Genomic DNA, 25,413 nt, shown 5'->3' with positions numbered 1-25,413 from the left:
GCCCATACTAATAATCAACTCTTTAAAGGCCTCATCTCTAAATATTCCATATTCTGGGGTACTGGGGATTAGGGATTCAATATATGGAGTTTGGAGGAACACAATTCAGCCCACGACCTATGGTAATCTGTTGTATTAGTGCATATTTTAAAAGAGAAGGGAAAAAAAATTGATAGAGGCAATTTGAAAACCAGTAGGAAGCCTCAGAACTTGAACCAAATGACAGCTAGAAAAACTAATACGTTAGTAAGTAATATTTATTAAACCTCTATGCAATAGATGTGTGTATGTCTATACACACATACACACACATATATATATATATATATATATATATATATATGTATGTATAAAATTAGTCATCACAAAATGCCTACCAGATAGGTATTATTCCCAGTTCTCAGATAAGGACATTTAGATTCTGAACACGAATCCTATAATTCATAAAAGGTCTTGAATCTATAGAGTTATCTGAATTAAGTTTACATTCAACATATGATACCATAGCAGAGAGGATAGGAATATACAATACTAGCTTAGAACATCTGCAATAAAAATAACTGAGATATAAAACAGATAAACTTTCGTTACCTGTAATATTAATTTCTGTGCTTTGCATTTCCAAATGATTAGAGATAAACGTACACATGACAGAAAACTGTTCGCGTTATAAACTTAATTCTTCTTGTTTTAATGTTTGTGTGAGAGAGAGAGCGAGAGGGAGGGAGGGGAGGGAGGGGGGGACGGGGCAGAGTGAGGTGGAGACATAGAATCTGAAGCAGGCTCCAGGCTCTGAGCTGTCAACACAGAACCCGACACGGGGCTTGAACTCATGGAACACAAGATCATGACCTGAGCTGAAGTCAGATGCTTAACTGATTTAGCCACCCAGGTGCCCCTAATTCTATCTTTTGACGAGTGAATGATAATTATCAAAGTTTTGGTGCAGATAGTTTTAAGATAGTAAAGTTTTTTTTTTTTTTTAATGTAATCTCTATACACAATGTGGGGCTCACACTTCACAACCCCGAGACCAAGAGTAGTATGCTCTACCAGGGTGTCCCATAAGATGGTAAAAGTTTAATCATCTTTTCTCCAGAGGAATTATCAAAAGTTTGAGCAAACATGAAAATATCTGAACAGTACAATCTCTTCAAATAAATTTGATGCATTTTCAAAAATATTTCCTTTTGCAATATACAGTTATGTGTATTTTAGAATTATAAATTGTCCTCTAAACAACGCAAATTGGCAGTTATTAATGTACACAAGTCATATTTTGCTTCAATTGTGCTTAGTTCTGAATTCTCAATGCCATTTGGATAAATCGTCAGGTAGTGATTTGTTTAGAGGCCAAATATTTAAAATCCATGCCTCGTAATTAATCTTAGGGCTACAGAAATGAAAGAGGACCATCAATATGTGTCACATCTGTGTATATTAATCATTTAAAATAATAGAATATTCATAATGATGTTTGGAAAAAATGAAAGCTTGTTTGAAGTATATATAATAAATTCAAATGATTAAGAAAGAGAAAAGGTAAGATGATCAGATTTATTTCTAAATAACCTTTAACTTCAGAAAATAATCACATTCAAGTGAACTTGTAAAACAACTGAATTTTTATTCAAAATATGAGATGTCATCGTTAGCCCTTATCTTACTCTTGAAAAATGGAGACAAACATACAGGGAAGGAAGGGAAACAGAGCTATTTGATTCTAAGCTCAAGTTTCAAAAATCTTCAGAGAAGGCAGGTAAAAAACTCCAGATACTTTCCCATGGTCAATTATAGTCCATATGCCTCATCCCATAAATATTATAATTTATTAGGGATAATAGTTTTAGGTTTTTTTCCTAAGTACCATGATTTCTTGTTTTACATGAAGGCTCCCCAGCGCTGCCACCTACTTCATAAACTGACCTGCAGTTTCTTAAAAAAAAAAAAAAAAAAAAAATTCTAATCAGTACAGATTTAAAGAATAAATATCACACCTCCATGGTAAACTATTTTATCACCACCAAATAGAAGTGATCAGTATTTTACAAGGAAGAAATTCAGAGTATTTAAGAGTATATTCCTATACAATGACCGGACTCACAAAAGTATGGGCTTTCGTATAACAGATTCTGAAGAAGACCCTGAAAAGGGGGGTAAAATAAGTGGCTGAAATAAGACCTAGCTATATAAGATAATTTTAATCAAAACTCATCAGACCTAATAAAATTCTTAGGAAATGGATGAAAAGCGCTGTCCCTAAAGTGAACTATACTTAGACAGTATCGTCTGTTGGAGGAAAACCACCAACTCAGTAGCTGACCCTAATGTGGAGGCAAAAAACAGAGGGCTTTATCATTTATTAGGCACAGGAGGAGACTACTTTTTTTTTTTTTTTTAAAGAGACCTGATTAAATGTGAACTGGAAGCTGCCAAAAGTGGGGTAAACTATCCCCCACTCTAAAATGGCCATATGTTGTATACTTCCAGTTAATTACGACGTTGTGGAGAAAGAGATCACAACCTTACTTAAAATAACAAGAAATGAAATACAAGGTAAAGCAATGACAAAAAAATTAAAACACAGTAACAAAACCCTGTGATAATGAATTTGTACAAAATCCATAGAAAGGAATTAAAAAAAAATGTACAGAGCAACAGTCAGTGCAAATGGCAACCATGCCAGGTCTTCAATGCAGTGTTAAGTTTCTTCTCAGCAGCCACCTGCGAAGAACCGGAGAGTAGTGAATGCACACCGTGGATGGTTCCCTAACACCCTAAGTAAGTGTGGCCAGTGCCATGATTCGTGTTTGTTGGCTGAACATTACCTTGGGAAGCAGTCACTAGACTTTTTTTCTTAATAGGCAGTTCCTCATTAATAAGTTCTGGTCCATAGTGAACTAGAATGAATCTTAATGGACCTCCTTGGTTTTTTGTTAACTCTTGCTTCACTTGAAAACTCCAATGTTTGACAGGCAGCCACTAAAACAAATCCTTCCTCTTTACAACTTCCCTTTCTTTTCCATATGGTGGACCCTATGTAAACCTAAAAACATATGGTAACTTAATATACAAGGTTTCTCAAAGTGCAAAATGTGATACATATAATTTCATAGGCTTCAGTTAAAACGTTTTATACAATACAGTACAGTTTGAGATTTCTGCTCATAAATTACACCATTCAACAGACAACTACTGTAAAAGCCTGGCTGACTCACAGTAACCCAATGCCTTCTTACACAAGGTTAATACACTTAAACGGTACAAATTTTGTTCAGGCCAAAAACATAATCTTACACATCACATATGTACATATACATTTTAAAATGCTATTTAAATGCTTATGTATAGCTAGACAAATCTCACAAACCATGAATTACTGTTTGGTTTCCGGTTTGCACGCAAACACTGTATACAATATTACAAAAAAATAATCTGCAAAACTATTTTATCTCTTTCTGCAAGACCTGCTCACCCTGTAAGTCTTTTGGAAGGGCTCTTGTCCGCTGCAGAACCAGGCTAAGTTCTTCAATAACCTTTGATGGTAACTTACTATCAGAGTCTAAAACAGCTTTGCCATTGCTGTCCTCGGGTTTCCTCCATGTCTTGGGGGCTTTCTGGCTTTTCTGTTGCCCGTGAAGGACCTCAGCCTCCGTGTCCTCCAGACAGTTGAAACTCCGATGTTTTCTGGTTCTAGTTCGAAGTTTCTCGTCCTTGTGCTCCAGGCACTGGGCCACCATGGAGGCTCTCTCCCTTAAGCTGCCATCCCCAAGCTCTTGGTCACGCTTTTCACTGAGCCTCAGCCGTTCCAGCTCTGCTCTCGCACTCTGAAAATAAAATACAACATCTCAGGAGAAAGCAGGATTCGGTACAATTTACATTGAAAACACATTCCACAGAAACGTGCATGCTTCTTATTTTGAGCTTATTTCTGTGACTTAGGTTCTAACTTTACTTTGACACAAGTGGCATGTCAGAATTCACTGACCAAGAGATCAATACAGTCATCTTACAGGTATAAAATCAAATGAAAGGTAGACCATGGAAATTCATTTTAACATACACTTAAATTATAGCTTCAAAGAGGTCTCTCAGGTTATTCAGATTGACTCTCATCGCCTTTTTAAAAAAATTAAATCCAAGTTAGTTAAATAGTGTAATAATGGTTTCAGAAATAGCAGTTAGTGATTCATCACTTACATAAAACACCTGGTGTTCATCCCAACAAGTGCCCTCCTTAATGCCAACTGCCTATTTAACCCATCTCCCGACCCAACACCCCTCCAGCAACTCTGTTTGGCCTCTGTATTTAAGTCTCTTATGGTTTGCCTCCCTAGTTTCACCTTATTTTTCCTTCCCTACCCCTATGTTCATCTGTCTTGTTTCTTAAATTCCACATATGAGTGAAATCATATAATATTTATCTTTCTCTGACATTTTGCTTAGTATAATACATTCTAGTTCCATCCACATTGTTGTAAATGGCAAGACTGCATTCTTTTTGTTGGCCAATATTCCATTGTATGTATGTATGTATGGGTATATACCACCTCTTCTTTATTCATCAGTCAATGGACATTTGGGCTCTTTCTGTAATTTGGCTATTGTCAATAGTGCTGCTATAAACATTGGGGTGCATGTGCCCCTCTGAGTCAGCATTTTTGTACCCTTTGGATAAATACCTAGTACAGCAATTACTGGGTTGCAGGGTAGTTCTATTTTTAATTTTTTGAGAAACCTCCATACTGTTCTCCAGAGTGGCTGTACCAGTTTGCATTCCCACCAGCAGTGCAAAAGAGAATTCTTTCTCCGCATCCTTGCCAACATTTGTTGTTGCCTGATTTGTTAATGTTAGCCATTCTGACAGGTGTGAGGTGGTATCTCATTATGGTTTTGATTGGTATTTCCTGATGATGAGTGATGTTGAGCATTTTTTCATGTGTCGCTTGGCCACCTGGATGTCTTCCTTGGAGAAGTGTCATGTCTTTTGCCCATTTCTTTACTGGATTATTTGTTTTTGGGTGTTGAGTTTGATAAGTTCTTTATCGATTTTGGATACTAACCCTTTATCTGATAGGTCATTTGCAAATATCTTCTCCCATTCTGTCAGTTGCCTTTCAGTTTTGTTGTTTCCTTCGTTGTGCAAAACCCTTTTATTTTCATGAGGTTCCAATAGTTCATTTTTGGTTTTGTTTCCCTGCCCTCTGGAGACAAGTCTAGTAAGTTGCTGTGGCCGAGGTATTGACTTTCATTTCAAACTTGCCTCTTCCAATTCATTTCTGCTTAAATGTGTCATATGTTGGTATATGTGTAATTCCTACAGTGTCATGTACGTGGCTATAGGATTTGGGGACACACCCTATACTTGTACTACAGCCCCCTCTTTGAGACTCACAGTACATATTAGTATATTAAAGATGTTGAGCAGGTCTATGGCAGAGAAATATGTTTGACTTCTTTTTCTGCTCTTTTCCTCCTCCTCTAATACCCGACCAGTGAAATCCTTCCTCCCACACGATGTCTTTTAGAATCCTGCAGATCCAGTATTTCTGAAAATACTGAAATAACTGAAAATACTGAAATTAATGTGTATTAATATATAACTTAAATATATTCCTATTAAATATAAATATTAAATATACATTGATAATATTAAATATATATTTATGTATTAAAACTCACTTTTGGATCCGAGAATTAGAGCACACGTTCATTCGCTGAACTATAAAGGCGTGCTTTCTTAACTAGTGTTCAGGATGTCTTATGACTGGGCAATTTCTGGCATACAGAACTCTCATCAGATCATCAAAGAGTTGGGGGATATAGCTCAGGGGTAAAGCATCTGACTGCAGATTATCAGAGCACAACAACTGAATAAAGTGTAAGACAGAGGAACAAACAACAGACAATCAAGCATATGGCAGTGTGGAGCCACTGAACAAGGAAGGAGACCCAACAAACTGGATCAGAGTGTAGGTGGAGTAGAAAAAGAAGTTATTTTTCTTTTCACAAGAAGAAATGAAGAAATGTCTTTGAAAGTTCCCTGGTAAAAGGTGCAAAACCTAGAAAGCAAATATCTGAAGGAGAATTTGAGTTATGAATGTTGAAACAAGATGAAATTTTAATCTGGTATTATGTGTGACACTGAGTGGCATAAATGGAAGAGACACTCAATATAATTATGTTTAAAAGGCAACTCCCCAACTTTCTCTCTTCTTCTCCGCAGTGCTTACTCGTGTGATTATCCGAATGCCCTGCTACCAAGTTGACTCAATGCAAGCAGAGGGTTTTGATTTGTTCACTGAATGTGAACCCAGTATAGTGCCTATACTTAGGATATGATTGCTAACCTTTCAAATATTGAATAAAGTTTTAAAATTTTTAAAATATGCAACACAGTTTTTTATTTTCTTAAATTCCATTCAATCCAGACGTGAAATTAAAACATACAAACTCAGGCTGAATATAAATATTTTCACAAATATATTTTATAACTTGAAGTTTTGTGAAAAAAATTATGCTTATATATCTCAGGGAAATACATTTCATCTCCTCTAAAACTGATGAAATATTTAGTACCTAGCTTAATTCCAAAGTTTCATTAGACTACGTTAAAATATGGAGACAGCTGTGATGTTTGCACCAGGTGAATGTAATTAATGCCACTGAACTACACTTAAATAGGATTAAAATGAACAGTTTTATGTTACGTATATTTTACCAAAACAAAATACCCCTCCCCCAAGATGAAAGATTAATGAGAATGATGGCTAACCAGCACAGGGATACGACTGGGAGTTTATAAATAAATATCAACCACGGTAAGACTTACTTGGCATCTATTACCCAGGGAAAACTAAGGAGCAATATAGACTTTTTTCTTATTGAAGTATAGTTGACACACAATGTTACATTAGTTTCAGGCATACAACACCGTGATCTGACAAGTCTATGTTGTGCTGTGCTTACCCCAAGTGTAGCTACCATCTGTCATCCTACAACACCATTACACTATCACTGACCATATTCCCTGTGCTGTGCTTTTACTCCCATGATCTATTAGTTCCATAACTGGAAGCCTGTATCTCCCTCTCCCCTTTATCCATTTTGCTCATTCCCAACCCTCCTTTCTGGAAACCATCAGTTTGTTCTCTGTATTTATGGGCAGGTTTCTGTGTTTTGTTTTTCAGACTCCACATAGAAGTGAAATCACATGGCATTTGTCTTTCTCTGACTTGTTTCATTTAGCACCATATCTTCTACGTCCATCCATGTTGTTGCAAATGGAAGATTTCATTTTTTATGGCTGAATAATATTCCACTGTATACATACATAACACTTCATCTATTTATGGACGCTTGGGCTGCTTCCATAATTTGGCTATTATAAACAATGCTTCAATAAACACGGGGGCATTTATCTTTTTGAATTAATGTTTTCATTTTCTTTGGATAAATACACATTAGAATTACTGGATAGTATGTCTAATTTTCTGAGGAACTTCCATACTGTTTTCCATGGTGGCTGCACCAATTTACATTCCCACCAACAGGGGAGTGTGCACCAGGGTTCTTTTGTCTCCACAGTCTCACCAACACTTGTTATTTGGGTACTAGCCATTCTGACTGGTGTAAAGGGTTATGTTATTGTGGCTCTGATTGGCCTTTCTCTGATAATTAGTGATGCTGAGCATCTTTTCATGTGTCTGTTAGCAATCTGCAAGTCTTCCCTGGAAAAATATCTATATAGAAGTGTTTAATGGGTAAGATTCTAGATCACCATTTCCTGCTTGAACTGCTCATCATTCTTCACTGCTCATTATTTGTTTCACAAATATTCTTAAAAAAATTTTTTTGAAATAATTATCCCATATTGTCTTCCAAGTTCCTTATTCTTTTGATTCAAATGTTAACCATGTACTAGGCATTATTCTAATAAATTCTCAACTATGATATCATTGAATCCTCACAACAGCCATATGAGGTAGAGCCTTTTATTATCCCTACATGCTTGCAGATAAAGAGGCTGAGTACAATGAACTCCGGAGGTAGCCAAATCACAGGTAGGAACTAGTATGTGCATTTTTTTTAATGTTTATTTCTGAGAGAGACAGAATCCAAAGCAGGCTCCAGGCTCTGAGCTGTGAACACAGAGCCATGAGATCATGACCTGAGCCGAAGTAGGATGCTCAACCAACTGAGTCACCCAGGGGCCCCTCTGGTGTGTGCATTCTTAAGTACCATGTTTGGCACTCGTGTGTGATCTCCTCTGGCCCATTTCTTTCTCTGGCTTATTCAGCTAGCTCACTACTAATTCACTCAATTAATTTTGGAAGTGGATTTTTCCAGGATGACTGCCTGCCTGAGTGAGGTATTCTCCTCCAACTTTCAATAAAACCTCACGAAACCAAGACATGAAATGGGGCATTACCAAATGGCCAAAGCACCAAATTTGCCAATCTGCCAACGCCTTGTTTGAAAAACAATTCTTGAATACATCCACTGATGTGACTATGAATATATCCTATTTAGCAGTATTTTAAGCCATTTTCCATTTTTAAAACAAAGGACCAAAAGTGATTATTTTATAAACGTATTTTCTTAAATATTTACATGAATCTAATTCTGTGACATTTTAATGGTTCATATGCAATTTTCAATTTCTATTAATAGTGTTTTAATGCTTTTTAAACTTCCAATGTTTTCCCAATACTAGAGCATTTAAAATCTTTCTCTGCCAAATTTGTTGAATCACCCCGTGTGCAAAATTTACAAAGAGGTTAATTTAGCTTAGTCATAAATTTTCTAGCAGTTAATATTTCATGGAATTATTTTAAGAGCTTATCACAAGGTCTTTATAGTTTGGAGTTTATCAGTTTTCTGATCTTAAGTATGATAAAAAAGAAAAAAATTGTCTCTGAAATTCTGGATTTGAGAATAGTTAACAAATTATTATACTATATATTTAGTCATCATCCTAATCCTATACTGGATACTGGTTAATGTTTTTTGATTTGCTTTGCTCCATAACTCATCCCAAGGCAATGTCAGAGAAGCTGGGGTAACAGGTTTGTCTTGTTTGTTTAAACTGTTTCCTAATGTGAGTTCCTGGGAAATGGGACTCTTAGAATTTTGAAATTCTAGATTATTTTAGGAACCCATAATTGTGCAGAACGCTTAAAAAATTTTTTTTAATATAAGTGCAGAAGGAAATAAACCGTTATTTCAAAGCTTTTATCTTTTAGTGAAGAGGAATATTACATTGGGATAAATGTTCAAGGAAAGATATACATAGAAAAAAATTTTAAATCTGATCACTAAGTTAAAATAGCTTTAGTCTTTTAAAATTTGAGAGATTCAAACCACTCAGTCCCAAACCTAGGCTTGAAGAATTTCTTTTTTTTTTTTTTTTTGCTTGGAGGGGCTCAACTAAAGCACTGAAACATGCATTATTCCCAAAGCATCTAATGAGGTTTAAGTGCAAACAGCTCATGTCCTTTCCTGAAGAGACTAAACTTCAAGTGAAGATTGATGCTACTTATGTTCTCCCCGCCCCTGCCCCTCAAGGTGAGAAGGAGAACAAAGCCGCTGTCCTGAAAGATGCCACATCATTTTTACTGACGCTCAGGGGTCATCTTGCAGTTCCTTAAATTAACTGCGACACCGCATCAGTTCCCAAACCACTGGGATTTGACTGTGTTACTAGAAAGTATAGTTACTACGGATCCAGACATAATTGGCCCTGGGCTCATCCTAAGCGTGTTAGAAGTGAACTTGTATGACTAATTTGAGACTGTAATTTTACCATGTGGACCTCTGAATACATATTTAAAGTTGCCTATGTTACAGATAAGAAAATAAGTGGCATTATGCATATTAAATTGGCCTGCCAATGACATTATTAAAACTCTTTAAGAAAACTTAAGAGATAAAACTTAAAGAGGAGCATAGGGTTATTCATACATAATATTTTCTTGCAGGATATGATTTGTATACCATGCTTTACAAAGATTACTGTTGAGTTTTTGAAGCCAAAGAAACAATTAATGTACTGAATCATATTACGACATAAGAAAACCAAAGTTATAATTAATATAAAACAAATAAAATCTGAACCTACCTCAATATTTTTCCTGGCTTGGGTTGCACTTCTCTCATGCTGGATTGGAATTAGAGGCAAACCTCCGATTTTGGGATTTTTGGTTATAGAACGTTTTCGTTCCTTTCCAGCTGGTGGCAATATGTCATTTTCATGCTGTGGAAACACAATTTCTCGCTGTTGGTGTGTTATTTTATTATGTAGTAGATCATGTTACAGTTACTTGGCTCCTTTTCCCATATTTCCAAATCAAATGTTCTGCTTTCCATGAGAATGCCATTTGTAACTATGATGTTGACTCTGGTAGCAGCATCGCTTGAGGATGTAAAACTCTTAAGTGAACAGAACTTTGAGGTCTCCATTCAAAGTTTCAAATACATGGCTTATGTACTACTTATCAAATCAAAAGGAGGAAAATATTTGATGAAACTGGCAAATCTCTTTGTGGGAGAAAAATAACACACTTGTCTATTTTTCTAGGCCCTGTAATCAAAGTAACTATGCACATATTTTCTCCCTCTACTAAAGACAATTTTAGTGTAAAAATAATTTGACCTTATAGACCTCAAATCAACCTAAGGCATGGCCATCAGAAACATCAGCCTCATTTTATGACCTTTTGAAAAATGTTACTTTTTCATCTAATTGAATTCCAAAGAAATTACCTTGCACACAGACATTTATACTGAAAATCATTGTACAACCGAGTATGGCACATTTGTTCTCAAATTATTGACTACATATTCTGGCCAACTGAGCAATTATAGATATGACTGGAGAAAAATTAATTTTGCATTGGGGAGAAATATCCACAGGTAAAAATATAAGCTCTTGAGTGATAAATCCATCAGATATGCATATAAAAGAAAAATATTTAAAGAATTTTTCTACTCCTCAGGGTAGATTAACTTTCCAGAAGTTGGCAAAAGGAAATTGATTTTCAGACAACAATCTATGAAAGAACTACAGAATACCAATTATAAAATGATAAGCTTTATGGATGTTCTGTTGAAATGAAAGCCTTTTGGTAAACTGTCTAGCTAAAACCTATTCTTTTTTTCTCTCTCTATTCTTAAGATTCAGCACATTCCTGCCTTTTATTTCAATTAGTATTTTAATGTATTTTATAGCAAAGGATTCAACAAGTATTTGCTGTGTACCCATATATAATGGCAAGATTATATTAAGGGACATACACCACCAGACTTTGTGATTATCAGTGTATATAATCTCACAACATATATACTACATATAAATAAAATCTCATTTAATCTTCAATGATCCTACAGTGCAGATCTTTATTATGAGACTGAGTGTATATGCATCAGATCTACCCTTGAGTTTTAGTGAAGTGTTTATTTTGGCTCAGCAAATCTATAATGGTAGATTATAAAATATTTCAGAAAGAAAGTTACAAGCTTCATAATGCTATTTTTATGTCAAAGCCCTAAACTTGGTAAAAATAATTTTGATATTATATAATTGGGATGTTCCCAACATGTAAAGCTAAAAGAAAACTGGCTGGAAAGGAATTCACTAACCCTATGGATTATGCTTACACTTTATATAGTACATGTGTTAAATGATAGAGAAATCAAAGAGCAAACACAGTCTTGCTTTTTCTGACGTGATATACACAGTGTTCTGTGTACTGGCTAACTAGTTCTTATCAGATGGATCCAAGAGGTATTTTCCCCAACAGTACAAAACACTGTATCTGAGGAATATATTATGACATTCATAGTTTTCTATAAATGATCTTAAAGGTCCTACACTTTATGGATCACATGGCTGAGGATCATACTTTCATTATTATAACCAGTGATCACACCCCAAAATCTTCAGTTCTGTCTCCCGCTATTTTTTCCCCATCCTTCCAGCCTTGAGGTATAACTGACAAAACTGTAAGATATTGAAAATGTACAATGTGACAATTTGATATATGTATACATTGTGAAAGAATTCCCCCCAATTAAGTTAATTAATACATCTATCACCTCACTTTTTTTTTTTTTTTGGTGAAAACATTCAAGTTCTATTCTTAGCAAATTTCAATTATACAATACAGTATTAACTGTATCAACAGTGACCATTTTTTATATTTGATCTTCAAACCTTATTCATCTTATAGCTGAAAGTGTGTAAACCTTCACCTATTCTCCCTACCCACCCAGCAACCACTTTGTTGTGTCTATGAGTTAAACTTTCATTTTTAAATTCCACACGTAAGTGATACTTGCAGTCTTTGTCTGGCTTATTTCACTCAGCATAATGTCCTCCAAATTCATCCATGTTGTCAAAAATGACAAGACTTCTTTCTTGTTTGAGGGTGAATAATATCTGAATGTGTGTGGGGGAGCATATACATACACACACGGATCTTTTCTTTATCCATTCGTCCTTAGACACGTAGGTCATTTACATACCTTGGCAACTGTGAGTAATGCTGCAATGAACGTGAGGTGAGCCTGCCTCTCTCTCTTTCTGACCCTGACCTCTTACAACTTAATTCAGCTTCATTCACCCCTTTAGACTCCTTAAGACATCCAAATCCATTCTCTTACTTCTCTACTGTCTCTACCATCATTCTACTTTCCACATTACCCTCCACTTCCTTCAGAGTCAGTCTTAGATTTCACAGTCTATAAGGATACTCACCTCCTTATAAATATCTCCACATCCTGTGCTGCTTCCTTTCATCATCCCTGCCTGGCAAGGCCCCCACACTGGTTAAACCCAATTCTACTTGCTTTATGAGAGAGCCTACCAACCGATGAAGAAAGAGAGAAAGATGCTCTCTCTTATAGATACATCTCACTTCAGATTTAACCTTAAATTTCAAGTAAGCACTCAGCATTAAGTTGAAGTTCTACTTTGGGCAATTGGCTTCCTCACTCTCTGAAGATTATTTCTCACCTTTCCTCTATATTGACCATATAGTATGGCACACTGAGTATTTATGACTAGAGAAAAGTTCTTAGTAATCAGAAGAAATAGTTGGAAGAGAAGGGAGCCTCACTTATGTGGCTGTAAAATGCAGGGAGGGTGGTAGATTTCCTAGTAGAAAAATGAAATTCTTTAATGATTACTAGTAATTTTTAAAATCAGTGAACTGATCATCAGTGAGTTAGGGAGGGGATATTGGAAGTGTAGTGGTAGAGGAAATTCATAAACTGGGACTATATGATCTGCTTATTACCTTCCTCATCTTTTATATCTTTCTTCACACAGCCCTTCATGATGTTAATGGAACAAAGATTATGACCACATCTCAGGACCTTGCACCTGCTGGCCCCTATACTAGAACACTCTCCCCACTCCTGCATACCTGCATTACCTGCTCCCTAATTTCAGACAGGTGTCAGCATACCTGTCAGCTGTTTAGAAAGGCATTTTCCTGAGAACATTTCCTAGTTAGTGCCCTTCCTTACCCCAGTCACATCCTCTCCTTTCTGTTGCTTATTATTGTATCACACTAATATCTATTTGAAATTTTGTCAAATTATGTTCTCTCCCTGTCTTATTTTAGAAATACTACCTAAGCATGTATTTTGTAAATGGGATTGGGTTCTATGGTGCAAGTATACATCTAGGTCTAATAAGACTGACAGAGCCTTTCTTGTCATCAAGTGTACATTTTAGTCGGAGAGGCAGACATGAAAAATCTAATTACACAGTACTTTCTAATTAGTGCTACAACTGAGGTAAAGAATGCTAAGGGTTCCTCTAGCCTGAGATCTGACTGGTCTGAAGATCAGGGAGAGTTTCTCGGAGAATGATACATCAGGTGAAATCTAAAGGACTTTTGAAGCAGGAGTGAAAATGGGGATGGATATTATAAAAGTATTCTGCACACCAGTAAGAACTCATTGTAAGAAGCACTTAACTGTTGGTGTGTGTGTTAACATATATGTATACACACACACACACACACACACACACACACGTATATATATAAAACAACATTTGCTAGTTTTCTGCCTCCCTGTGGAGGTGAGCCATTAAATCCTTAAATCCAAGAAGGCCTTTTTGTTTACCTTAATCCTAAGCAGTGGAAAGAACAGAGGAAAAGTAATTGGGCTGAATCCCTAAGGCCAGGACAAGGAAGGATAGCTGAGGCAGGGGGGAATAAGCTGTCCATGAGAGCAACCTCTGCTTTCTGGCTATTTATACCTTGATTTTCAACCACAGAGACTAGTGACTTCAATCATAAAAACAAATCAGAGTAGTTGTACCACAGACACTGTAATACTTTTGACTCTAGGGTTCCAATTTTACTAAAACACTTCAAATCTAGTTTACATTTTTTTTAAGGACTTAAATATCTGAATTTCTAAAAAGGCACAAAAAAGAGGAAAAATCTCTAAAAAGTTAAGTCTTTTCCTGCGTATGTGTTTTCAGGTAGTAACCTCAGCGTCAGACTGAGAAGAGCAGTGTTTATTAACCACTGGAAAGGTTAATAAATTAAATGAACACAGAAAATGGTTTTCAAAACAAGTAAGGGCCAGACTTGGGGGTGAATTAACTTCCAACTTATAAGAGAAACAGGGAAGTGCGTCCTCAGTAATAAAGAGTGGCAACTTAATCGTTACCAGTGAATTTCAATGCTCTTATGGGAAGCCCTTCTGGGAATTCAGCCAGACAAGGTAGTGGGGAGAAAACCAATCCTATTAATGAGACTATTAACCCTTCTCACAAAGACAGAGTCCTCCTCTAGAGAGGAGACTAAATGGGGAACTGAGTATAGGTATTAGCTTCTGGCACTCCTGGGTTTGAACTACTAAACTGTATGGTGCTAAGCAAACATCTATAAGCAACGTCATGCATGGTTTGTTACAAAGAATACAAGAGTTAGCTCTTCTGAAGTATCCAGCACAGAGTAAGTATTAAAGAAATGTGGGCTCCTGTCCTTGTTTCTGGAAAGGCTAGAGTGGGGGGAGTAGGTGAGCCATGGGGAGAAGAAGAAGAAAGAGGCACGCTTTTCTAAATGAAGATGAATGTGGGACTCTGGTAAACAGGTCCCTCTTTCTTACACTACCATCTTGAAGCAATACACCTCTCCAAAGGTAAGGAGTTGCTGGAGCACCAAAAAAGAAGCCTCTAGAAAGAGAGTAACTCTCTTTCAAAGGGTAATGGATCAATTTGGATTCTCGTATGTTTGAAAAACCATATGAGGGCCGCCCGGGGGAGGCGGGGGGCGGTGTTCTCTTGGTTACGCATCTGACTGCGGCTCAGGTCACGATCTCATGGCTCCTTAAGTTCAAACACCACATCAGGCTCTGTGCTGACAGCTCAGAGCCTGGAGCCTGCTTCGGATTCTGTGTCTCCCTCTCTGTCTCTGCCCCTCCCCTTCAAAATAAGCATTACAAAAAAAAAAAAAAAAACATGAATGAGAAAATAAAAGTATACACATAAGACTCTTATTAAAAAGGCTTTCGAAATCCCAACATTTCCTACAAGCAGTCGTTCTACTTGGCTGGAGAGCTGAGACAGATGTCGTACCTGGGCGATAAAGACACTGGCCATCCACTCCGTCTGAGTTTGTAAGTTATCACAACAAATGTGCCTGTAAAACAAGGTTTATAAAATACATAATTCATAAAGCCAGAAGACTGTTCTCCAGTGTATTTGTTTAGTTATTAAATGATCAGAAGCCTCTGTGGGTTTCTCCTGATTCATGAGTTAATACAATCAAAATGGGAGTATTTCAGTATAAGTTGCTTCAGGCTTCTGTTAAATGTGCAATATCAAAATAATAGTATAAATATGCTAGTTTAAACAAAATACAGCTACAGGCTTTGGTAACTGCTGAAGAATGATTGGCAATATTTCTGGAAAGGCAGAAAGGTCACTGTCATTTACTTTTTCATGTACATGATGTTAAACACATCTTTTCCCCCAGAAACTCTGAGTGTAAGACGAAAAATATGTGCACATTTTCTTAAGAGCATACTTTGTAAAAAGGCTTAGACTGTCTCCATCATTAGGATTATAAACATTTAATACCCGCAAGACTCATGAAAAATGAACCAAATGAAAAACTACTACTGCATGTCCAATAACACTGACTCAGTAACCTTTTATTGAAAACCTATATAAAACAGAGATCTTGCCCTCAAGGTTCCCACATTCTATTAGAGGAGCTAGGCACGTAAACAAATAAATTACAGCAGAGTGAGAAAAAGAGAAAGTATTGTTGACACAAATACAGAAAGAGCACACTTGGGGATGCGATAAAGTTTTCTTAGAAAATTTTCTTTTTCTAAGTGTTGTTAAAATGACCTGGATATTTCAATGTAATTACATACTCTTTATATTCCTGTATGAAAAACAATTTGGGAAAAAAAACGTCAACATGAAATTTGTAAAAATTTCATGCTTCCTTCATTAGATTCTCATAAAGACATTGTCCCTTTCCATTACCATGTCCAAAACAACGGTCCTCTCTATAATTCTGCACCCATGTGTGCAAAATACTATCGATGCCAAGAAGAAATAAGTAATGATTAGAGGGGAGAGTTATCAGACTTTTGGGGCATCTGAGCTGTAACCTGAAAGAATGACGGTTGTGTCTACCACATTAGCAGGAAGGGGATGGGAGTGGGAGGTATGGGAGCAGCATATAGTGTGAAGAAGGCTCAGTAAAGGGGCTATCTACACTGAACATGCAGAGATGAAGGACGAAGGGATGTATGGTGAATCACAGATTACTGCTTTATCAGTAAGTAAAAAAGGGAAAGCCTTGGAAGATGAAGCTCATGGAACGCTGTGCCAACAATCCTGCACGTTATCCTTTAGCTATAGGATTCGTTGAAGAGCTTTAATGCAGGAAAGAAACACAACACATTTAGAAAGCCTCTTTGGTGGTTGGGTAGAGAATATTCTAGAAAACAAAAATAAAATTAAAGGCATGAAGAACACTTAGGATGACTAGAATAAAACCATGCAGATGAATGAAGGTGTGGCCTGATAAGGGAGATAATTAAGAGGCAGATCCAGTTTGGCTTAGTGATTGATCAGACACAGCTAGGGCTGAAGAAAGAGACATCCAGTATAGTCTCTAGGGAGACTGGCTAGATCCTATGAGATCAATGGAAAAATGTACATATATGGAAAGAAATGGTTTGAGGCTAAGATTTTTTTTTTTTATACTCAGTTTTGGCTAGTTCTTTTCCTTCATATGAAACTGAATTCCGCCTGCTTATTCCATAAAAGCTGGGATTCCACACTCATAAAAGAACTAGGAAGAAATCAGATATATTTTCTCTTAAGAGGCACTGGCAGGTAGGACACATAGGATTGAAATGGACCTAAAGCTTGAAGCAAATCTATTTTCTTCTTCTCAGACTAAAAATACTTAAAACAAAAACAAAACAAAAACAAAACAACCTAATTTCACTTAGGTGAAACATTTCCTATCTGTAGATCTACCTGCCGATAACATTGTTTAGTAAAGTTATCAATATCTCAAATCCAAAAACTGCCAGCAGTTAACTTACCAGTGATGTTTTTCGGAATATGCTGTCAATCCCCAACTAAATCACATGGGAAAAAAACACATAAACATACATATTAAAAAATATCAACTGTACAAAACTAAAAGAAGGATTAGATGTTAAGGAGGTGATATTTAATGGTGGCAATGTGTAATATAGAACAGATCCCCACGAGGGATGATTCAGTGGGTATGACTGACGTAGAGGTGAATGATCAATGAGGGGTTCAGCTACAAATTTAAATACGCTGAAGGGAGACAGAGGGAAGGAGTCTTATATGATGTTATGGGAAGGTGGGGAAATCTCTCAGAAGATACTCTTGGCTGAGGAAGGATAGATGTCTAGGAAAATGGCCAAAATAAGAGGATCTATACATTGTCTTATTGATATTGCGAGAAATTAAGAAAACGTCAACTGAAATACAGGTGTATGTTCTGGGTTTAGAATTAAGCATGTAGGCAAAAGTGAGAAAATTTTCAGTAACAGAATCCCAAACTAAGCACATAACAGTTCATTAAGATGTTTCATAAGAAAAGTATTCTTGCAAATGTAATTAGCAATTCAAATTAAACTGTGATAGGAAGTATTGGAATAAACCAAATGCTGGCATGATTCAAATGTTGAAGAGGGGGACACTATAAGTGGGGTCCACTCGCTCTCGGCTACCTATGTGCTGTGGGTTTACTACCAAATTTGGCAAAATGAAAAGGGCAAACTACATAGCTAGGCATCAAGAGGCTGTTTTCCTGAGTGTAGAATTTCCTGGAACATTCCTTATGTCCCCAGGTTGGGAGACTGATCAAGAAACAGAATGTGGAGAAAAACCGATGTGTTTTTCAGTAGACAGGACCTTCTGGGGATTTCCTGCTTTATGTAGCAGAGATGCAATCACCAAGGGGTTTGACTGCAGTGGAAACAGGCTTTTTTATCTGCCCACATAATTTCCCTTGATCTGCAACAGGCCCCCTGCCATGTCTGTGACAGCTCAAAGATTTTGTCTAAAGCTTAACTTATAAAAAGCTTGATTAACGCCTCTGATCTCCAAATCCTTAAATAGACAAATAGTCCTATAGCTTTTACTCTTCAAAAACCTTTCCCTTTCAAACTTTACCTTGTTGGAGGCTTCATTTTCCTTTTCACTCCAAGATAAAACTTCATTGAACTGAGGGAAAACATTTTCTCATATTTACTACTCTGTAAGGAAAACAAAGTAAGTTGTAATTAAATGGATTTTCAAAATACCTTTATATTTTCCTGGAGTATTAATGACTGGATTTAGAACTGTTTAGTTTCTCCAATGTTTTACGGATGTAACACCAAGTTTTTACTGAATGAAGATTGTTCTGATTACAATGTTATAGATTTAAATAGAAAACTTTGGATACGCATGTACATTTACAGAAGTGGATATATGCATACACAAAAACAATTTTTGATTCAAAATATCTAGGACCAGATATATATCAGAATTACTTTTCAATTTTTTTTTTTTAATTTTAAAACCACAACATGCATTATATGGTATAATTCCATCAGTGTTACCTAGGGCAGTGTCCTGTATTCATATAACTAAGGCAACTACTTTCATGTTAGGTTTTGCCACCAAATGCATTATGACCTTCTGTACTTTTTGGATTTAACAATGAAGGAAAACATACTGTGAACCCTGATGGGTACATATTGAACTATCTCAAGTATCCATATTAATAGAATTTTTCACAAATAACTCATGAAAGCAGACTATTAAAATAATTTACATCCACCCAATCAATTATTCTCCATACACATCCTAACATACTTATTATCTGTAACCACTATTTTTCAAAAATCCTGAACACAGACCATCATAACTTCTATCAAACCACACCCACTTTATTACTCATCCTTGGATAACCTGAAATAGCTTTCATAAAGGTAACAGCCACAGGAATAATTATTAACACATGCTTTCCCCATATCCTAAAAATTCTGAAGGCAATCTCTTATTTTAAACTGTTAGGCATATAGCATTTATAGCTAAGAGCAAGAGGTTTGAGATATAGAAACCTGGGTGCAAATCTGGCTTGCTACTTAGTTTGTGACCTCACATTACTTTACTCTTCTTGTTTGTAAAGAGGGACAATAAAAATAGTATTTCATAGGGTTATTATTGACTAAGGAAAGGGTTACTGTGAAGGATAATTCTACAGATTAAATAAGACAAATGCCTATAAACTGTTTAGTCCAGTAATCATCATTAAAAAAAGTGTGCAATAAATTACAGCTGCTGTTATTATGGACTTAGAACATATTGCTTCAGAGACACAGCAATATAGACAAATTGTAAGAATTCTAAGACAGTACACAAAAGCCCATTTAGCAAATATTGGCTGAAATTTAGTACAAAGTACATTTAGCTGAAATTAGTACTAGGTTCCATACAAGTTAACATATTACTATGACGTCTTCATGAAAGCAGTCGAATCTGAGAAGTAAAGGATGGAAAATATGTTTATAAAATTATAAACCACCTTCCATAGAGACAACAGGTCAGGAGAATACAGAAGAAGCATAAAGGAAAAACAAGCAAGAAGATTATCAGGAAGAATGCTTGGGTGACTAGTGGTGATAAGGCCATGATGAATTTACTCCTAGTCACGATGATCAATGTTTGCTATTATCATCATGGTAGATAATTTAAAAAACTATATATTTGTGGATTTTTTTTTTTTATGGCGAGGTTTCTAAAAATGAAATCACTGGGTCAAAGGCTAAGAACAGGAGTAAGATTCTGGTCAAACTGATAGGGTACATTTACTTCAAATTAAACATACACTCATATGTACATTCATTAGCAATTTTCACTTTTGATTTGGTCAACAATTTATCTATCTTTACACATTTGTCTGAATTACTTCTCTATATGTGAAAGAAAAAAACTGCCTTATCTTTTTAAATGGAATATTCTACACAAATTGTTTTCAATAATTTTGCTCGCTGTTTACGGTTATTATTATTATGAGTCAAGTATACGGTTTTTTCCTTTTGAACTTTCTTAACTATATCTCAACTTGAAAGCTGACAAATACTAAATTGCATGACCATGTAATGAGAAGCGTTGCTATTTTTAAAGTTAATTCTTTTGTTAATCTAGAATATATATTTTATATACATATAGACAAGAATTTAAATTAAAAAAAATTAACAAGTATCCCAGCCCTACTTATTAAACAAACCTATCTGTAGATATGCATTTATGATGGTGTGTTTTAAAAAAAGTAATATTTAATTTTTTTTTTAAGGTTTACTTATTTTAGAGAGAGAGACAGAGAGAGAGGTGAGAGGGAAGGGACCGAGAGAGGGAGACACAGAATCCGAGGCAGGCTCCAGGCTCTGAGCTGTCAGCACAGAGCCCAATGTGGGGCTAGAACTTACGAACTGCAAGATCATGACCTGAGTTGAAGTTGGATGCTTAACCGACTGAGCCATCCAGGTGCCCCCCAAAACTAATTCTTAATTACCTGACTTTATGATACTACTGCTATCTCTGTTCATTTTTATGCCAGGATCATATTATCTAAGTTATTTTAGTTTTATTGTAGACCATGACAGTTGGATGCAAAATACTACACAACTATTTTGTTTTTTATCAACAAAATGTTTACAAATATTCTTATCTGTTTACACTTTGAGGTGATTATTGTATCATTTTTGTCAAGTTCTAAAAATAATTCCTTTGAGATTTTGAAAACAAGTACATTAAACCTATAGATAAATATCAGACTTTACATACATTTTATTTCTATCAGTGAAGTTCTGTAGTTTCCTTCATAAAAACCTGACTTCTTGTTGAGGTCATTTTCTAGTAGTTTATGTATTTTGTCTTTTAATTCTGACTGAGGACTGGCTTTGAGGTACTTTTTTGTAGTGTGCTACTTTACTGAATGCTAAGGTGTAACACTGAAGTCTAATAAAGAGCAGTGAGGTAGCTTTCTAAAGCAGTAACTGTTTCATGTCGGAAAGAGTCAAAGCAAAGAGAATTTAGGAATTATATATAGTAGTGGAGCTTCCTGGCCATCTCTGTCAGAGACTACATTGGATTGGACCTGAGCTGAATGTCCCTCCTCATAGTTGAGAGACTCCTGTTCCCTTGGACTCCGCCTCAACGGAAGTGGCCAGGTAGGGTGAGAGGCAGTAATTCCAGGAGTATGGGGAAAATGGGAGTTGCACAGTTGAGATCAATGTTCACTATTATCATCTGATGAAGCAGGTAGTCTTAGTTTATACAGGACATCAGTAGGGCCAGGACTGCCTACATTTTGAAGTATTTTTGGCAATAGAGAGTTTGAAGTCATACAACTGATTCTCAAGCCACTCCTGACATGTAAGCTCATTACTTTATGCCACTAATGACAGAATTTGTGTGGAAGTCAGCAATGGTGGAAAGAAGCTTTTTTAGTTTCAGTCTTTAAATATACATAAAGTGGAACTGCAAGGATACTAACGGAAAGTTCTATAAAAAGAAATCTCATTTGGCAATGTAACTTTACTGTTGGTTTATTACAATTCTCTTTTTTGGTATGTGGATTTTCTGGAGAATTTCTTCAAAAAGCTCAATATACTAGGCTGTAAGGAAGTCTCTAATGTGTTACTCAGGCACTATAATTCAAAACAAAGTTTTTAACTAAGCCAATTAAATTAGTGTGTTTAAGAAATTATTCTTGCACTAAAAGGAGTTTGCTTATTAGTGCATGAAACTTTTAATGACCCCCCCACTTACCCACTTTTTTTTTTTTTCACACCATTAACAGTATAATGGTAATATTCTTTGAAACTTATCACCTTTTATGTAAATCAAGTCTGAAAACATTTTAATTAACATTTTCTGTGCAGAGTAAACTCTCAAAACAAAATATATCTTCCCCTGTGTATTACCCTAATTTGTTGTTAATGAGCATTCATAAATTATCTCTAATTAACACGTAGTCCTTTTAAATACACTTTTCAATTTGTAACTTCTACCTCCTTGTCAGTAAATCATTTTCTAAGTATATACAAGCATACACATATTAATGGTAAAACTGTCAAAAACAGAGCCAAATGTTTATTCAAATAAGGAGATTTGCACTATTGCTTATTTACTGTAAAATAATTTGAAATGTTAACATTGCCAATGACTCGACCATCAATATTAAAAGGGACAGACCAGCAACATGAAAAAATAACCAGCCACACAAAATCATGTGTTGAAAACAATGATAGTTTAAGGAAAACTGTAAGTCGAGTCCCCTCTGCTTGCCTGAATGTGCAAATTAAAAGTATCAGCTGCATTAATTTATTCCAACAGATGTACAAACACATCTTTTAAGCACAGTAATTATAATTCCATAACCTGAGGTCACTGTTATAAAAACAAAATGTGTTCAGTGTCCTTAAAGTTCAGTGTCTTTCTGACAAATAGTGTGTCTCACTATAGGTAGAATCTAAAAAAGTCAAAATAGTAGCATAAAGTAGAATGGTTGTTTCCAGGGACTGGGGGAAATGCAGAGACAGTGGTCAAAGGGTATAAAGTTTCAGTTATGCAGAATGAACGTTCTGGAGATCTAATATATAGTGTGGTGACCATAGTTAATACTCCTGTACCACAAACTTTAAATTTGATGAGAGTACATCTTAAAATGTTCTCAACACACACACACACACACACACACACACACACACACACACACACAGAGCCAGCAGATAACTATGTGAGGTAATGGATATGTTAATTAGTTTGATTACAGTAATCACTGTATCAAAACATCACCGTGTACAAGATAAATATACACAATTTTTGTCAATTTATAAAAGCTTGAAAAATGAGAAATATCTCAAAATTATGTCAACCCCCCCTCACTCTTTTAGACAGTGTCGTTTAAAAGAGTCATTAAAAGAGTCGTTTAGACTCTTTTAAACTTGATACTGTCACTCTCTACCAATTTATATGAATTATCTTAGACTGAGAAGGTTGATCCTTTCAAAAAGATATAAATTCTTAAAATGCATTCTGTTAAACAATATGACATTATCTCACAAAACCAATGTCTGGAAAAAAAAATCACTTGTCCACGAACAAGCTTCCTGTGGCAGATTTTTAAATTGATATCAGCTTGGGGGAAAACGCTATAAAAAGCCAAACTGTATTGATTGTCATACTTAGGAATATTTGGTACTGCTAAAATGAAAGAGACTTATCCTCTTTAAATAAAAGTCTGTCAGCAAAACCACCGAGCTAAAATAATGGAAAATTTGTATTTGTTTGGTAAGTCCCCTTACACGGAGGCTTTGGAGTCAGACAGTTGGGAATGCATTCTGAGTCTGTTGCTTACTGGTTATGTGATGTTGAGCAAGTTATGTAATACCTTAGTAGGATCCATTTCTTTATCTGTAAAGTGGGAATAATTACAGTACTAATTTCACAGGGTTATTATAAAGATAAAATTAGATACTCCAAGTGAAATGTACAGAACTCTGCTTTTTATAAAGTAACCACCTGAATGTTAGTCACTGCCATTATGATTGCACTGCTGTTACTATTAACAACTACTAACTGTTTCTAGCAATGTCCCATTGCTACACAATGGAACTGTTGGTTCCTTAATGGGACTAAAACGTTCAGGTTCATTTTTAAATACCCTAAGCAGGACACTTAAGAGTGACACTTAACCAACATATGTGCATAGAAGGGCAAAGATTAAGAAAGTCAGTCTAATGAAGATCAAAGTGGGTGACCCACTGAAGAAAACCAAAGAAAATTTAATCAGAATCAGTTCTAGACAGCTAGAATAATCAGCTGTGTAGTCCTGAATTTACTTTCACGAACACAAATATAAAGTTCATGAACCTTGAAATCTGATGTCTTCAGTTCACATAACCCCAAATTCTTCTGTGCCTTACTTCTGCAGACTCCACTCTTCCTCTACTAGAAAAACTGAAGGATGATAATAGATAATAACCATTTGATACCCACACAGACTCCCTGCTGGGTCTATGAGATGGCATAATAAGGTGGAGAGTTCAAGTACAGTATGTATTACAGCTCTCTGAATAGAGAGGGGTGAGGGAAGCCCCCCCCCCCGCCGCTCCCGCCTGGACAATCCACTGTCCTAATCAAAGGAGGAATGCTACTCAGATTTATTTTGCCCACATGGAGCCCTCCCTGCTGGAGGAACATGCAGGGAAAGCGGTCAAAGCATGTGGGGAGCTCAACAGAAGCCGTAATAAAATGAGATCACAGAGGTTTGGAAAGCTGCCTAAGAATCCTTTCTTCATAACTATTAACAGATGTTACTCGTCTGGTCTGTCTTTATACATCTCTACAACACATCACAGGGAACCACCACACTCCTAAAGCATGCAAGCGATATGAACCCAAGGGAATTTGATAATTCAATATAAAAAAGTGCCTTTAGATCCTGCTGTCATTCTACATTTAAAAGAATTGCATAGGTGTTACCTGAATCTCAAGGAAGTAGAGACGTTACTATATACATTCTTATAATCACCCAAACTGGATAGAGAATATTTATTTATATCACCCTAGAAAGATCCCTCCTGTCTCCATCATCTTGCTTCTGCAACAACCTTTCTCCACACCTCAGGTAGACACTTTCTGACTTCTATCATCATGAATGATTTTGCCTGTTCTTAGACTTCCTGTGTACAGACTCATATGGTACGATTTTGTATCAAGCTGCTTTTGCTAAACAAGGATTTAAAGATTCATCTGTGTTGTTACATTCATTACTTTTCATTAATTTTTACTGCCAAATAATATTCTATTGTATGAATGTATCA

The 25,413-nt window shown here is 35.9% G+C and overlaps 1 protein-coding gene across 3 annotated transcripts in view; it reads right to left on the bottom strand.

The window, feature by feature from the left end:
* Window positions 1-1,602: 1,602 nt before the first annotated feature.
* The window catches only part of ARAP2 (ArfGAP with RhoGAP domain, ankyrin repeat and PH domain 2), a 194,361-nt gene continuing 170,550 nt past the window's right edge, over window positions 1,603-25,413 (bottom strand). For all 3 annotated transcript variants that reach the window (XM_053901630.1, XM_053901629.1, XM_019414532.2), the window contains 5 exons: window positions 18,707-18,789; window positions 17,599-17,634; window positions 15,602-15,665; window positions 10,121-10,255; window positions 1,603-3,827 (listed from right to left, as the gene is read on the bottom strand). In XM_053901630.1, coding sequence (XP_053757605.1) covers window positions 3,444-3,827; window positions 10,121-10,255; window positions 15,602-15,665; window positions 17,599-17,634; window positions 18,707-18,789 — 702 coding nt within the window. In that variant the 3' untranslated portion in view covers window positions 1,603-3,443. The remainder of the gene's footprint in view (window positions 3,828-10,120; window positions 10,256-15,601; window positions 15,666-17,598; window positions 17,635-18,706; window positions 18,790-25,413) is intronic.

This window comes from Panthera pardus, unplaced genomic scaffold, assembly GCF_024362965.1.
Source record: "Panthera pardus isolate Hobbes unplaced genomic scaffold, ASM2436296v1 HiC_scaffold_13, whole genome shotgun sequence".
Lineage (NCBI taxonomy): Eukaryota > Metazoa > Chordata > Mammalia > Carnivora > Felidae > Panthera > Panthera pardus.
This window is presented reverse-complemented; position numbering and strand designations above follow the sequence as displayed.